This window comes from Nicotiana tabacum, chromosome 9 (genome assembly GCF_000715075.1).
Source record: "Nicotiana tabacum cultivar K326 chromosome 9, ASM71507v2, whole genome shotgun sequence".
Lineage (NCBI taxonomy): Eukaryota > Viridiplantae > Streptophyta > Magnoliopsida > Solanales > Solanaceae > Nicotiana > Nicotiana tabacum.
The window spans coordinates 45,633,790-45,651,158 of record NC_134088.1 but is presented as its reverse complement, the minus strand read 5'-3'; the positions used below and the strand labels follow the sequence as shown (position 1 = coordinate 45,651,158).

Genomic DNA, 17,369 nt, shown 5'->3' with positions numbered 1-17,369 from the left:
CCCTGCTCCTTCAACTTCCCTTACTTATTATGGTCCTCCACGTGATTCACTTCTTCCCACATTTCTTAAAAAACACGCTACTAACTGGAACAAATAGCCCTTGACAAAACGAAGCAAATTTACACGTAGTCCACACGGAAAGTACACTAGGGTTGCTCTCATTCAATTGCTATCCTCCCTCTCCCTCTCCCCTGAAAGTAGATAACAGCAAATAACAACAATTTCGTATAACATAATTTAAAGCTAAACTACCATCCAAACAATACCTTCAAATTAATTTCATTTTCATATCCGCCGTTCCACCGCCGCCTCCGAGCAATCGCGAGTTCACCGGGTAAAGCGCCGACAAAAGAGACGGTAGAGTGGAACCACACGAGAAATACTTATTTTGCTCCCTGATTTTTCTCCTCCGACCGCTGTGGATGGGCCAATCAGCTTCCACCACTACTGCAGTTCAAAATCACATCCATCATTCAAGGTCAAAATCTAGATCTACCGGCGTTATCTCGCCGATGAAGGAAAGTGAGGATTCTGATGATGTTATCGACGTCTTCGAGGTTGGAGAGTTTGATTATTCATCTAATATTCCGGATGAGTGCGTGGCTTCTATCTTCCAGTCTCTTAGCTCCGGTGACCGTAAACGCTGCTCCCTCGTCTGCCACCGTTGGTTCAGAATCGAAGGTCAAAGCCGTCACCGTTTATCGCTTAACGCGCAATCGGACCTTGCTTCTGTGATTCCGTCCATTTTCTCTAGGTTTGATTCGGTTACGAAGCTCGCTTTGAAATGCGACCGTAGATCTACGAGTATTGGAGACGATGTATTGGTCCTCATCTCCCAGCGGTGCCGTAACCTCACACGTTTGAAGCTTCGAACATGCCGGGAGATTACTGACGCCGGAATTGAAGCTTTTGCGAAGAATTGCAAGGGTTTGAAAAAGCTTTCTTGTGGATCGTGTTCCTTCGGTGCCAAAGGCATGAATGCCGTGTTGGATAACTGCTCCTCCCTTGAAGAATTATCAGTGAAACGGCTCCGTGGCATTACAGATGGCGCAGCGGCAGAGCCAATCGGTCCTGGTGTTGCCGCAGCGTCTCTCAGAGTTTTATGCTTGAAGGAGCTCTATAATGGACAGTGCTTTGGACCGTTGATTATAGGATCGAAGAATTTGCAGACGTTGAAGCTCTTCCGATGCTCTGGAGATTGGGATAGGCTTCTGGAAGTGATAGCTGATCAGGTAAGTGAAGTGGTTGAAGTTCATCTTGAGAGGCTTCAGGTTAGTGACATTGGACTTGCTGCTCTCTCTAAATGTTCGAATCTCGAAATTTTGCACCTTGTTAAAACGCCAGAATGCACTAATTTCGGCTTAGTGGCTGTTGCTGAACATTGTACGCTTCTCCGGAAGCTCCATATTGATGGATGGAAGACTAACCGGATAAGTGATGAAGGGTTAATTTCTGTTGCTAAACATTGTCCCAATTTGCAAGAATTGGTTTTGATTGGTGTGAATCCAACACGTGCTAGTTTGGAGAAATTGGCTGCAAATTGTCTCAACTTAGAGAGATTAGCTCTATGTGGGAGTGAGACTGTTGGGGATCCTGAGCTTTGGTGCATAGCCGCAAAGTGTACTGCATTGAGAAAGCTATGTATAAAAAGTTGCCCTGTATCCGACCAAGGTATGGAAGCGCTGGCTAGCGGATGTCCAAATTTGGTAAAAGTGAAGGTTAAGAAGTGTAGATTGGTGACTTCTGAGGCCGCAGATTGGTTGAGGACCACTCGAGGTTCTCTTGCTGTGAACTTGGATGCAAATGAACCTGAAATTCCTGATGCAAGCGCCAGTGATTGTGTTGCGAATGAGGTTGTCCAGGAAAATAGGCAGATGGCTAGCCAAGTAGGCGGCAGTGCTAATATTGCATTAAGCAATACTGGAAGGTCAAATTCCTTTAAGGCAAGGTTAGGACTCATAACGGGACGGAATTTGATGGCTTGCACATTTAGAAGGTGGTCAAGCTTTGGTGGCAGTTTCAGTTCCAGAAATAATTAGAGAAGGCATTGACTGATTTTCAATTGGAGAAACCAGCATTGATGTGTTCATGTATGTATTCTGCTGTTGTAGTTATTTGAGTTTTTTTTAAACTTTATATATTCTTGATTTAGTGTGCTCGACAACGCATTAACAGATTAAGCCTTCATGATTGAAAGTCACCCTTGAGATTCTATCTTTTGTGCCCTTGAGATTCTATCTTTTGTGCTTATGTACAACATTATTGATGCTTCTTTTTTCTCAATGAGGTAGAGGCCGAGAAGTTGATAGTGAGATTTCTATTCAACTTATTGGTCGTATGATATATCTCTAGGATGAGTCCAATGATCTGTATTTATTATAAACTGTCTTGGGGGCTGGGTAATACCTGATACTATGCAATTTTTGCAACTAGATGTCCATAGCTAACTTGAATCAAACTCAAACCCACACTCTAAAGAGAAAAAAAGTAGAGGAAGAAGAAAGAAAGTTCTCAAAACTTTTTAAAACCCTGTATAAAGTATCATTTCCGAATCTTTCTTTATATTGCTTTCTACGTGCCCGTGTGACTTGTCATGGCAAGGCACAACACTGTGATAATAAGAGTACAGACCAATTCTTGTATTTTTTGTTACTAAAATTGTGTAAAAAGTACTATGTGATCCTGTTTCTGCTCTTAAATATGTTCCAGTTTCTTTACGCCTTGTAGTATTAGATATGCTTAGTCATATGTATCTTGAAAATGCACAAGCATGGAATGGATAAATGTCCCTCCATGCTTGGAAATAAAGTACAGTTAGATGCTACTATAATTTAAAGATGTTTTTTTGAGGCTGGGAATCAATCTCCATAATAACTAAATACAGTAATGTCTTTGTATACTTATATCTTCTTTTGGGTGATGAAGCACAGATCTCGGCTGCCGAGCTATGTGATTCTGCATAACCACAAGAATATAGTGGTAAGTTGAATTCAGAGTTTGGCAGAAAAGAATATATTGAGTTTGCCATGGAATTATGTTGACTTAATAAAATCTGTTAGAGATAATTTTGGGATATCATGTAATTGGTATATGGTAATCCATCTAGACCTCTATAGCTGTATGTATAATTGTATATCTTTCCCAGGGATGAAATCTTGTATGAGGATGGAGATAAAGATACGTGGTGTGTGTCATTATCCATAAAAAGTTCACTTGCCTTTCCAACGTTCTGAAAAACTGGTGAATCTATTAGTCACCACTGGAGGTGGGAATAAGCTCCAATCACATTGTTGCTGGAATCTTTTATTTACTCATTCAGCAAGGTGCAACTTAATGAATGGACTTGAACTTATTTATGTGATGAAGAACCAAGAGAACCATACATCACTATGGAGCAGTGTTTTAAAAGGAGTTTTCTGCGCGAGTCCCAGGGCGAGGTGCACCAAAAACGCCCTGAGGCGATGGTGTGCGGCGAAGTCTCAAGAGGCATACGCCCAGCAATTCGGGGCGTACGCCTGGGCGTTTGAGGCGTATTTTTTTAGTGAGGCGTAAGCCCTAGAGACTTTTTCAAATTAAACAAAATTTGTTGAATAGTCCTTCATATAATACCCAAATTCTCAAATGTCAGCTCGGTAATTGCTCAAAATTTTTAAAAAGGAACTGAAATGTATTAAATTTGAAAGTCAAGACCTTTTTTATTGATTGAAACCTTAATTCATGATTTTTCCCAATTCTTAATCACTAGTCTGCGCCTCTGGGTTTATGCCTCGCTGAGGCATATGTAATACGCCTCGCCTTACGCTCATGTCTTCTAAAACATTGTTGTTATGGAGTCTCAGTTACTTGATGATGCATTTATCTTGATTGGTGCTTATTGTAGTGATATTTCTGTTTGTGTATAAATGGATCTAGAAAAGACCATTAAAAACACAACTTCTAACAGTATAATTTTAGTCGTTTTAAAGTATAATCAATTTTATTTCTTCTTTTCTGTGTATTCAGCAGTTCTTTATGAAATTTGTAATTTTGTTAAGTTGGTGCTACTCAAGGTAATGAAATTGTAAGCCCACTGCTAATGTTTGTCACCATGTTCTTGCTTAGTAGCCCAATACACCACTGAATTAAATGTGGAGAAGGTGACTCTACTTCTCTGCTACGAGTTCATAGACTGATGTAGTCACAAGTTGAAGCTTTATGTGAGAAAATTGGCCTTAATTGTAAGCCAACATCTAATAAGGACTATACATAATGGAAGATGTAAAAAGTTGCCAGAGGAAAGCATTGAGAAATGCTTAAAGAAATTCAATTGATTAAAAATTAGTATTAGAACCCGCTCGCTATGCGCGAACGGTAAAAAGAATATTAGTCACGTCAAATTGTAATCTAGCCTTTTAAACACATTAGATCATACATATTGCTTTAACAAAGTAACTTGTGTCTCAGTGCAATTAACTTAATAACAAAATTGAAACTAAAGAAAATGAATCATATAGTTATCAAGTAACTATTTTATTACCTTATTTTTTACTATTATTGTAACAACCCAATCAGTCGTTTTGTGCATTGGAGCCTCGTTTTTCCTTTGAAAGTTTCCATTTGTGTACTTGTGGTGGTTATGTGACTTGCAAGGATGTTTGGTTTGGACCCGGGGAGGTTTTGGATTAATTTGGAATGCTTGATTTTTAGTTTGGAGGCTTAAGTTGGAAGTGTTGATTGAGGTTTGGCTTTGAGAAGATGAAGGAGCCTGAGGCACTAACTTGGAAGTTTTGCCATTATAATCTGGTAAATATGAAGGTCTAAAGAAAAATATGAATATTTGAATATGGTATGAAGGTATGAAGGTCTGGGTTGAAGGTTTAAAGAAGATGTATGGGGATTAAAGATGAAGATACGAAGGGTCAAAGAACAACGTATGAAGATCTGGAGAAGTTAAAAGCCGCTAGAGAGTTCGAGGATAAAGTCTAGAGTCGGAAAATGGAAGAAGTGAAAAAGGTTGAATATTTTATAGGAGAAAAGACAACCAATGCGCGACGTTTCGCATTCAAAGGCAGCTAGCCGGTTACTCACAGGGGTCCAAATTTAGAACGACGCGACTGATGGGACATTTCGATTTACCCATCATCTTAGTTGTAACGTATGAAGTAAGGAACCGAGGTTCATCTATCGTTTCCTATCATTTCGGCAAACCTACTCTCCAGAAAACTGAGGGGACTATCTGTATACAGGTAAAGTCGGGGATAAGCATACCTCAATTTCCCAGTGAAGAAAACGGAAGAAGGGCATGGTCACACGAGATCGAAATCGAGGCTGAGAGCCCTTCGTATCGAGACCCATGGAAGGTGAACGATGTGTTCCTCATCGGGCATAATAAAGCAAGTCTCTCCGGACACAGAACGAGTTCTAAAACCTCAAGAAACATGGTAAACGGTTACACACGACGGATAGAGGGACGTGATATTCGTACTTAATCGGATATCAAAGCATAGATCTTGCTCGATATCGGTTACAGATCAGTAATTAATGAAAAAGGAAGATTTTTACCTTTTTTAGACTTGGACTAGGGATGAAACTCTCCTACCATATAAAAGGGAAGTCTTTATTTTATAACACACATTGTAACACGCGAATCAAGGCAATAAAAATTCATTTTCTACGTTCTACCTACTAAAAAAGTTCTTATTTAACTATTTTGTTCTTCATCCACAACTAGGCTCGAACAAAGGGACCGATTGAGGGCAAAATTACTGCTCAACCTAGGTTCGGACTAGGCCATAACATCACTACTGGTTTGATCATTTATTTTTATCTTTAACTCGCTTATCTAATATTATTGATTATTTATGTTGAATTAATCCATGTATCCTTGAAACCGCGTACAAATTTAATTGTTATCCGGTTTAAGGGTAAACAAGATTAAGTAAAACTACAGAAATTTTGATGTAAAAGAAGAATCTATGTTAAATTTTATTAATTTTGGCTAAGATCATGTTTTAGAGCTCAAGTCCAAACGTATGGACTTATTTTCAAGAAGCGCAAAAAGTCCAAGAAGCTCAAGATTGATTTCAAAAAGCCAAAATTCTTTCCTTCTTAAAATAGAATTTATTTTATTCCTTTTAGAATAAGGATTTTCCTTTTAGTAGGATTTTAGTTTCTTTTCCTTGTAGAATAGGGATTTTACTTTCCTTGTGTATACGGTCAAAATAAATTTCGGCCTTCCTACGTTCGATCGAGTTCGAATGGTAATCAACCCGAGTGGGATTTTGGGATGAGTTCCGAAGATAGTACAAACAAGCGTCGAGTCCGAAGGCTGATCGAGGTGTCGGCTCGATACTTTTATCGAGCCCGTAACCAAATCGATCCGCAAGGCATTGCTTCGAGCTCAAAAATACACTACGCCTACCCCGGAGGTCGAACTCAAGCCAAAACCGAGGGATCAACCCAATAACGAGTCTGAGCCAGTGTCAAGCTCATAGACAAGAGCTGTTACAACCACACTAAGAAAGAGAATCATGGAGGGAATCAAGGAAGAGACAATTTATCATGGGTCCTTCACTGTATGCTTTATTTTATTATAAATGAAGTAGGATCCCTCTATTATAAAAGGAGGAGGGATCCTTGTAAGAGGGCAGGCAGAATACACTGTAACAAAAGATCACTTCTTATATTCATTGTTTGCCTCGCTATTCCCATTCTCATAGCCAGGAACACTCATATTTCTATTTCTCTATACGATTTGTGTCAAATTATATCGCATATCCTTAGAACCATACACAAATTTAACATTATCAGATTTTTTGGGTAAACAGTTTGGCGCCCACCGTGGGGCTAAGGATAACAGTGGTTGTTTGATATAAATCTGCAGTACACACCAATTTACAACTTCGAATCAGCAATGGCTTTACCTATCGACCACAAAGCTAGCCTTCAAGATGAAACCAACAACTTGGTACTCGGTGTCGGAAGGCCACTTAACGATGGCACTGAGGCTCGAATCGAAGTACCAAAAATTCGAGCCGAAGTACCGTTAGATGTCAATTCGCAAGGGGCTTTTGAGGCGAACCAATGTTCTGAATCGGAAAAAAGCATTCATGGCAGTACCCATAACGTGGGGGAAATCGGAGTCAGCTTGCGCATGATCTTCGAGATGTTACAAGCCCAACAAGTAGTGATAGCTTAGTTGCAGAGCCAAACTCATATACAAAGCATGCCGGATCCCAATCCGCTTTGAGAAATCACCCCCAGAACGGAGCCCGCCATAGTGAAATCCAACGAGCAAGAATCGGGGACCACTCCCGAAATTACTAAATTGCTTAAGGAACTCACGAAACGAGTCGAAACTAACGACAAGAGAGTGGAAATATCCATGCACCGGAACAGGACAACTGCTAAAAACCAAAGGGAGATCGACAGAGAACAAAGGTTGAACAGACACCGATATCAACCTTACATTGCAGATCGGATGGACAACGGTTCGACACACAACACCGCCCGGAACAATCGAAGGATTGATCGAGGGCAAAATTCTCGGGGAATTGTGAGCAAGAGCGGCTTTGATAAATATGCCGATCCTATAGAAGCACCTTGGTTATCGAAATATAACTTCAGCGTTGATGAATCCGCCATCGTGTCTGCTATCGGACGCATCAAAGACACTAGATGGCCTCGACCAATGCAGACCGATCCTGCCTAAAGGAATCCCAATCAAATGTGCAAATATCATGGCACCCATGGCCACAGAACGGAGGATTGTAGGCAACTAAGAGAGAAAGTAGCCCGGTTATTTAACAAAGGCCACCTTCGGGAATTTTTGAGCGATAAGGCAAGGAACCATTTTAAAAACAGGGATTTCGACAAGCAAAGGCCATCTGCTCGACAAGCAAAACGAGTAGGAAGAGCCACAGCACGTCATTCACATGATCATCAGCGGTGCTGATACCCCTCAGGGACCAGTGCTTAAACGCACTAAAACATCGATTGTGAAAGAAAAGTGATCTCGAACTCAAGATTACACACCCATAGGAACCTTTTCCTTCAATGATGAAGATGCAGAAGGGGTTGTACAACCTCATAACAATGCACTGGTAATATCCGTACTCATGAATAAAACTAAATTTAAGCGTGTGTTGATTGATCCAGGTACCTCGGCCAATATCATCAGATTGAAGGTCTTAGAGCAGCTCAGCCTGCGGGACCAGATCGTACCCGCAGCCCTGGTTCTGAACAGATTCAATATGGCATTTGAAACCACCAAAGGCGAGATAATTCTACCAATAAATATGGACGGAACCATCCAGGAAATTAAGTTTCACGTAATCAAAGGCGACATGAGGTACAACGCCCTTTTCAGAAGGCCATGGATCCACAACATTAGAGCTGTACCTTCAACACTACACCAGGTCCTCAAATTCCCAACATTGAGAGGAGTCAAAACAGTGTACGAAGAACAACCAGCCGCAAAAGAAATGTTCGCCGTCGAGGAAGCCAAACCAATATCCTTGCCTTCGTCAGTAAAGGGATCGGCCTCGGAAGGAGAACGAGACACCAAATAGCAATCACAGACATCGGCTTCGACCCAACCAGATAACCAAACGATCGAATAACATGATGATCAGAGGGTCCCTCGGTCCTTCGTGATTCCCGATGACTCCGATGCCACCAAATCAACAATTGAGAAATTAGAGCAAGTCACACTAATCGAGCATTGGCCCGAACAAAAGGTATACCTGGGATCGGAGCTGAGCCCCGAACTCAGGAAGAAACTTGTTCAATTTCTTATCGATAACATTGATCGATTTGCTTGGTCCCATTTAGATATAACAGGGATTCTACCGGACATAACGACACATCGGCTAAGCTTGGACCCTAAGTTTAGACTGGTAAAGTAAAAGAGAAGACCCCAGTCCGAGGTAAAACACGTGTTTGTAAAAGATGAGGTAACCAAGATTCTCAAGATAGGGTTCATTCGGGAGGTGAAATATCCCGAATGGTTAGCCAATATAGTTGTAGTGCCTAAAAAAGGAAGCAAACTTAGAATGTGCGTGGACTATAAGGATTTAAACAAAGCATGCCCCAAAGATTCTTTTCCACTACCCAACATTGATCGCATGATCGATGCCACGACCGGTCACGAGATCCTCACTTTTCTCGATGCCTATTCCGGGTATAATCAAATCCGGATGAACCCGGAGGACCAGGAAAAGACTTCGTTTGTCACCAAATATGGAACATATTGTTATAATGTGATGCCCTTTGGGCTAAAAAATGCGGAGGCTACCTACCAACGCCTAGTAAATAAAATGTTCAAAAAACAAATAGGTAAATCAATGGAAGTTTATATTAATGACATGCTAGTTAAGTCCCTGCGCGCAGAGGACCATCTGACTCATTTGCAGGAAACGTTCTAGATTTTGAGGAAATACAACATGAAGCTCAACCCCGAAAAATGTGCTTTCGGGGTCGGTTCGGGAAAGTTTATCGGCTTCATGGTGTTAAATCGGGGGATCGAGATTAACCCTGATAAAATCAAAGCCATCGAAGACATCACCATTGTGGACAGTGTAAAAGCTATACAAAGGCTAACGGGACGAATTGCGGCCCTAGGCCGATTCATTTCGAGATCATCAGATCGAAGTCACAAATTTTTCTCCCTACTAAAAAAGAAGAACGATTTCGCTTGGACCTCGGAATGCCAACAGGCATTGAAGGAACTGAAACAATATCTGTCGAGCCCACCACTACTTCACACTCCGAAAGCGGACAAAAAACTTTTCTTATACTTGGCAATATCAGAAATCGCAGTAAGCGGTGTCCTAGTTCGGGAAGAGTAAGGTACGCAATTTTCCATTTATTATATAAGTCGAACCTTAGGAGAAGCAGAAGCTAGATATCCACACTTAGAAAAATTGGCACTTGCACTGATAAGCGTCTCTAGAAAGTTACGACCATACTTTCAATGTCACCCCATATGCGTATTAACAACTTACCCACTTCGTAATATTTTGCAAAAGCCCGAACTATCGGGCCGATTGGCCAAATAGGCCATCGAACTCAGTGGGTATGATATCGAATATCCACCCCGAACGGCCATCAAGTCTTATATTTTAGCAGACTTCGTGGCCGATTTCACGCCAACCCTCATACCCGAAGTCGAAAAAGAATTTCGGCTGAAATCAGGTACGTCCTCGAGGGTATAGACCCTTTTTACAGACGGAGCCTCGAACGTGAAAGGTTCCGGTTTGGGCATAGTTTTAAAGCCACCCACAGGTAACACTATTAGGCAATCTATTAAAACTAACAGGTTGAATAACAACGAGGCCGAGTATGAGGCCATGATTGCAGGTCTCAAGCTAGCCAAAAACTTGGGAGCAGAAGTCATCAAAGCCAAATGTGACTCTCTGTTGGTGGTAAATCAAGTCAACAAAACCTTCGAAGTTAGAAAGGATAGAATGCAAAGGTATTTGGATAAACTACATGTCACTTTGCACCATTTCAAACAATGGACTTTACAGCACGTTCCACGAGAGCAAAACAGTGAGGCTGATGCACTTGCAAATTTGGGATCATCGGTCGAGGAAAGTGACTTGAGCTCGGAGACTGTCATTCAACTCTCGAGATCCGTGATTGAAGAAGGTCACATCGAGATAAATTCTACAAGCTTAACCTGGGATTGGAGAAACAAGTATATTGAATACTTAAAGGACGAAAAGCTCCCATCAGAACCTAAAGATTCATGAGCCCTACGGACTAAAGCTGCTCGATTAATGGTGGCTTCAGATGGAACGTTACACCGAAGGACATTCGATGGACCATTGGCAGTATGCTTGGGTCCAGGAGATACCAATTACATCTTATGCGAGGTGCACGAGGGTACTTGTGGAAATCACTCCGGTGTCGATCCATTAGTCCGAAAAATAATCAGGGCAGGGTATTATTGGATCGATATGGGCAAAGATGCGAAGGAATTTGTTCGAAAATGTGACAAATGTCAAAGGTTTGCACCAATAAACCATCAACCCAAAGAGAAACTTCACTCGGTCTTATCCCCATGGCCATTCATGAAATGGGGAATGGATATCGTCGTCCATCTGCCATCGACCCCAGGTAAAGCCAAATTCATCTTATTTATGACTGACTATTTCTCTAAATGGGTTGAAGCACAGGCGTTCGAGAAAGTAAGAGAGAAAGAAGTTATAGACTTTATCTGGGATCATATCATATGCCGATTCGGGATACCCGCCGAAATAGTATGAGAAATCCTACCCGAAGTCCTTTGGGCATATCGAACGACGTCGAAATCCAGTATGGGGGCGACCCTATTCTCCTTAGTATATGGGTCCGAAGCATTGATACCAGTCAAAGTCGGCGAACCCAGTACCAGATTTCGATACACGACAGAAAAATCAAATAACGAGGCTATGAACACTAGCCTCAAATTATTAGACGAAGGACAAGAAACTTCTCTCGTCCAATTGGCCACCCAAAAGCAGCGAATCGAAAGATATTATAATCGAAGAACCAAGCTCCGCTATTTCAAGCCCGGGGACTTAGTGCTGACGAAAATCACCATCAATACCTAAAATCCGAATGAAGCAAAACTAGGACCAAATTGGGAAGGACCATATCAGGTTCTCGAGAACGTCGGAAAGGGATCATACAGGCTCGGCATTATAAACGGCAAACAACTATCAAGCAATTAGAATGTGTCACATCTAAAATGATACTACTGCTAAGGTACGACCCTTTCATATTCGTTTACATTTCAAAACTGACCCCTGCAGAAGTCCGAGCAGGAGCTAAAATGGATCCTTTACCATAGATCTGAAAGCATGTGTTGCACTCTTTTTCCCTTAGACCGATTTTATCCCAAATGCGTTTTTCGGCAAGGTTTTTAACGAGTCAACCAAAGATCGTACTGCACTTACAAACAGTATCTGAGGCCTCCTTACAATCGACCTCGAATACTAGGAGGGCATTAGCCTTCAAACATATCAAGTTCTGATGCAAGAAAGTTATTTCGCAACAACGAGGTTCCAATAGCAAAAGTTGTAAGAGCCAAATGGTCAAAACGAACCATGCTCATGTAGTTAACCCGAACTCAGGCGCGAAACATGAACACATGTATAGTGACTTGCAAAGAAAGTTCTCCTCTTTACAGACATCTTATATCCAAGAAAAACTCCTCTATTTGGAGATTTATTACACAAACAGAGTTAAGATAAATTCGACCACTAAGCCCACGGGCTACTTTATTTCGAGTTCGAATCATTCACTCGACTACTAAGCCTACAGGCTACTTTCATTTCGAGTTTGAGCAAGCACTCACTCGACCATTACGCCTACGGGCTACATCACTTCGAGTTCAAATCACTAAATTCGACTACTAAGCCTATGGGCTACTTTCATTTCGAGTTCGAGCAAGCACTCACTCGACCATTACGCCTACGGGCTACATTACTTCGAGTTTGAATCATTCACTCGACTACTAAGCCTATAGGCTACTTTCATTTCGAGTTTGAGCAAGCACTCACTCGACCATTATGCCTGCGGGATACATCACTTCGAGTTTGAATCATTCACTCGACTACTAAGCCTATGGGCTACTTTCATTTCAAGTTCGAGCAAGCACTCACTCGACCATTACACCTACGGGCTACATCACTTCGAGTTCGAATCACTCGCTTGACCACTAAGCCTACGGGCTACTTTTATTTCGAGTTCGAGCAAGCACTCACTCGACCATTATGCCTACGGGCTACATTACTTCGAGTTCGAATCATTCACTCGACTACTAAGACTACATGCTACTTTTATTTCGAGTTCGAGCAAGCACTCACTCGACCATTACGCCTACGGGCTACATTACTTCGAGTTTGAATCATTCACTCGACTACTAAGCCTACATGCTACTTTCATTTCGAGTTCGAGCAAGCACTCACTCAACTATTATGCCTGCGGGATACATCACTTCGAGTTCGAATCATTCACTCGACTACTAAGCCTATGGGCTACTTTCATTTTAAGTTCGAGCAAGCACTCACTCGACCATTACGCCTACGGGCTATATCATTTCGAGTTCGAATCACTCGCTTGACCATTAAGCCTACGGGCTACTTTCATTTTGAGTTCGAGCAAGCACTCATTCGACCATTATGTCTACGGGCTACATTACTTCGAGTTCGAATCATTCACTCGACTACTAAGCCTACAGGCTACTTTCATTTCGAGTTTGAGCAAGCACTCACTCGACCATTATGCTTGTGGGATACATCACTTCGAGTTTGAATCATTCACTCGACTACTAAGCCTATGGGCTACTTTCATTTCAAGTTCGAGCAAGCACTCACTCGACCATTACACCTACGGGCTACATCACTTCGAGTTCGAATCATTCACTTGACTACTAAGCCTACGGGCTACTTCCATTTCGAGTACGAGCAAACACTCACTCGGCCATCATACTTGTGGGTTATTACTTCGAGTTCGAATCATTCACTCGACAACTAAGCCTACAGGCTATTTTCACTTCGAGTTCGAGCAAGCACTCACTCGACCATTACGCCTACGAGCTACATTACTTTGAGTTCGGATCATTGACTCGACCAATAAGCCTAAGGGATACATAACCTCAAATTCGAATAAGCACTCGCTCAATTATAGAGGCTACAAAATCCAGAATTTGATTAAGTTGTTTAAATCTTTATGAAAACATTCATAAGGCATGTATAAAGACTTCACAAAACAGAAGCAGGTCAGCAAAGTTGTTTATATACAAAATTATCTACATGATTGGTTACAAACAAAAAAGCTAAGGACTAAGCTTCCTTGTCATCCTCAGGAGCGGGTTCTACCCTATCAGGCTCCCCCTCCCCCCCATTTTTGGATCAGCTCTTGCTACCATCATCATCATCATCATCGCCATCAGAAGCCAAGGCTTCAGCTTCGAGCTCTTTAGCCTTTTTTATCTCTTCAGTAAGGTCAAAACCTCGAGCATGTATCTCCTTGAGGGTCTCCCTCCGAGACCGACACTTAGCAAGTTCGGCAATCTAATATGCTCGAGTGTCGGCAGTATCCGCCGCCTCTTGTGCCTCCACCTGAGCAGCCTCGGCATCAGCCCGATACACGGTAATGGACTTGTCCGCCATGACTTTCGATAACTCAACATTCGCCTTGGCCTCAGCAAGCTGTGTTTTAAGCTCCTCGATCCTCTTAGCCTGAGCCGAACCCTTTTGCTTGATGCTTCAAAGCTGAACATCGGCCGATAATAATTTGGCCAAGATGGTTTCTTTTTTCGCAGCCATGCGGTCGATAGTCTCCTTCCACCGATTACATTCAGCCTTGATTTGATTGACTTCTTCCCGAAGTAACCCGATCTTTTCAACCTTTTGTTACAGCTGAGATAACGAAGGGTTAACTTCCACAGTTGAGTCAAACCCATACTTTAACAGAACGAGGCTCACCTGTTTATCTAGCTCGGCCTCTTCTTCACGAGCCTTAGCCAAATCTGCTTGGAGGTCCTTTATAGCCTCGTCCTTTTGGCTGCAAAGAAGCTGTAGGGCATTTCTCTCACCTGATACTTTCTGAAGCTTGACCTTGCACTGGCTGAGGTCGACTCAAAACCTACTAATGGCCTGCATAGTAGGGAAAGAACACAAGTCAAGTTTGTAAAAGAATGAAGAAACCAAGTACAGTAAAATCATTACCCGAGAAATGAAACGTTGGGCCTCCTTTAGGAGAAGAGAAGCATCACCAATGTTGGAGGCGTCATCGACTCCAGTAAAGTAATCCCGAAAAGGGTCCCCTACACTAGAACATCTGCCCATATCGGGGGTCTTCAACTCTCGAGCCTCCTTTAACGCCTCCTCAGAAAAGGTTGGAAGAGAAGTCAAATGACCCACTGTCATGGTCCCAAGAGAATCGCTCAGGATGCTCTGATCGAGACTCGGGGTACCGGAATCAACCCCGACCGGTACAGCCGCCATCGGCTCAAAAGCTCTGGCGACCTCTATAGCTTTCGCAGATCGGACCACCAAAGCCGAAGCATCATCTTTTTCTTCTTCTTCTTATTTTTCTTCTCTCAGTCGTTTGATCGAGTCCGTCGAAAGAGCGATTGCCTTCCTCCTCACCCTTCGAGTTTTGGGCTTGCGGTCCTTTGGCCGAGAGACAGCTTTTTGCTTCTTATCTTTCCCTGATTTCAGAATCGGGGACTTGGTTCCTTCTTCACCACTCGAAGGCCTCAAAGCGGCATCCTTGGTTACACCTGCATGAAAGGAAATTGGTGACGAGTGGATCATAAAAAGTATTTCGAAGAAAACGAAAAGTAACCCTTACCATGATTCTTGACCTCCCATCTACCTTTTGCCAAATCACGCCAAGCGCGTTCGGCATAAGAGGAAGTTGAGGCTAACTTCCGAACCCAATCCTCGAGGTCGGGTACCGCTTGTGGCATCCAAGGGGCAGCTGTATATCGGAAAAAGACATCAAATAAAATCAGAAACAGATACGAAAAGCAACGTCTTATGAAAACCACTTACGATCGAAATTCCATTCCTCGGGGAACGGAATATTCTCTTCCGGAATTAGGTCACGGGTCCTCACTCGGATATAACGACCGATCTAACCCCGATCCTTGTCTTCGTATATGCTAGACATCAAAGCCTTCGATACCCGACGATGAAGCCTGATTAGTCTTTGAAAGATTTGAGGCTGATACAGTCGCATAAGGTGACTCAGGGAAAATTCCATACCCCCGGCCTTGTTGGAGAAAAAATGAAGTAAGGTTACTATACGCTATAGAGAGGGATGAATTTGACCAAGGGTGACCTGATATCTCTTGCAAAAATCAATGATCACCGGGTCGACGGGACCCAACGTGAAGGGGTAAGTATAAACACTTAAAAACCCCTCCACATGGGTGATGACGCTCTCTTCGGGGGAAGGAATTTGCAACACAACCTCGGAGCCCCAGTTGCAGTCTTTTATCACAGCCTCGAGATGACCCTCCATTATCAAGCACATGTACATCTACACATGCTCACATCGATCCAGAACAGATGAAGGATTCTCAACCTTAAAATAGATCTTCAGAGTACACGGGCAGGGAACATACTCATAGGTAGGCGGCTCCACCGGCGCCTGGTCGCCGGATGGCCGTGAAGAAGAAGCTTTCTCCTTTTGAGGTACAGTTTTTGAAGTTTTGGCCATTGATATAAGAGAAAGAAAGGCAAAAGAAGATGGAAAATTGATGCAGATGGCTCTGCAAGCGGCGAAATAGAGAGAAAGGGTAAGGAAATTTGGAAGAATGAAAGATGTAAAAGTGGTGAATGTTAGATGGAGGGGTTATTTATAGGCCTGCATCGTGACGTTTAATATCAGAGGTGGCCGACCACCGACTGGAACACATTAAATACCTTGAAAATACTAAATCGATGGGACATCTATCACATACGTCATGATCGAGCCCTGTGAAAACGTCATCTTATAACCAGATCGAACCGTCGAAGCTCATATCGATTCTCATCACATCCTTCTTGAGAAACGAGGGGACTATCTGTATACAGTCGAAATGCATTTCGGCCTTCCTACGTTCGATCGAGTTCGAATGGTAATCAACCTGAGTGGGATTTTGGGATGAGTTTCGAAGGCAGTACAAACGAGCCTCGAGTCTGAAGGCTAATCGAGGATTCAGCTCAATACTTTTATCGAGCCCGTGACCAAATCGATCCGCAAGGCATTGCTTCGAGGTTAGAAATGCACTACGCCCACCCCGGAGGTCGAACTCAAGCCAAAACTGAGGGCTCGACCCAATAACGAGCCGAGCCAATGTCGAGCTCACAGACAAGAGCTCTTACAACTGCACTAAGAAAGGGAATCTTGGCGGAAATCAAGCAAGAGACAATTTATCATGGGTCCTCAACTGTATGCTTTATTTTATTATACATGAAGTAGGATCTCTCTATTATAAAAGGAGGGGGAATCCTTGTAAGAGGGCAGGCAGAATACACTGTAACAAAAGATCACTTCTTATATTCATTCTTTGCCTCGCTATTCCCATTTTCATAGCCAGGAACACTCATATTTCTATTTCTCTATACAATTTGTGCCAAATTATATCGCATATCCTTAGAACCATACACAAATTTAACGTTGTCTGATTTTTCGGGTAAACACCTTGTCTTTAGTTATTTTATTTCCTTAAAAGAATAGGAATTGTAGTTATCAAATAAGAGACTCAAGGCCTATATAAAGGGTTCTCTTGCCTTGTAAAATGAAATTCACGTTTTTGGAGGTTTGCCCTATTTTTCAATAGAGTGTTTTTCTGTATTTGGTTTACTTTATCCTTGTTTTTGGTTCCAAGCAAGGTGGTGATAGTT

General features: G+C 42.3%; 1 protein-coding gene across 3 annotated transcripts; it reads left to right on the top strand.

Moving 5' to 3' along the window:
• Nucleotides 1-212: 212 nt before the first annotated feature.
• On the top strand, nt 213-3,995 carry LOC107795850 (F-box protein At1g47056). 3 transcript variants are annotated; one of them, XM_075221656.1, is made up of 3 exons: nt 213-2,090; nt 2,931-2,979; nt 3,146-3,995. In XM_075221656.1, the coding sequence occupies exon 1, from the start codon at nt 423-425 to the stop codon at nt 2,037-2,039; it is 1,617 nt and encodes a 538-aa protein (XP_075077757.1). In that variant the 5' UTR covers nt 213-422; the 3' UTR covers nt 2,040-2,090; nt 2,931-2,979; nt 3,146-3,995. The 3 variants fall into 3 exon arrangements, with proteins under 3 accessions (XP_075077757.1, XP_075077758.1, XP_075077759.1); XM_075221657.1 differs by having other exon boundaries at nt 2,926-2,979; XM_075221658.1 differs by lacking the exon at nt 2,931-2,979 and having other exon boundaries at nt 3,146-3,731.
• The last annotated feature ends 13,374 nt before the right edge of the window (nt 3,996-17,369 follow it).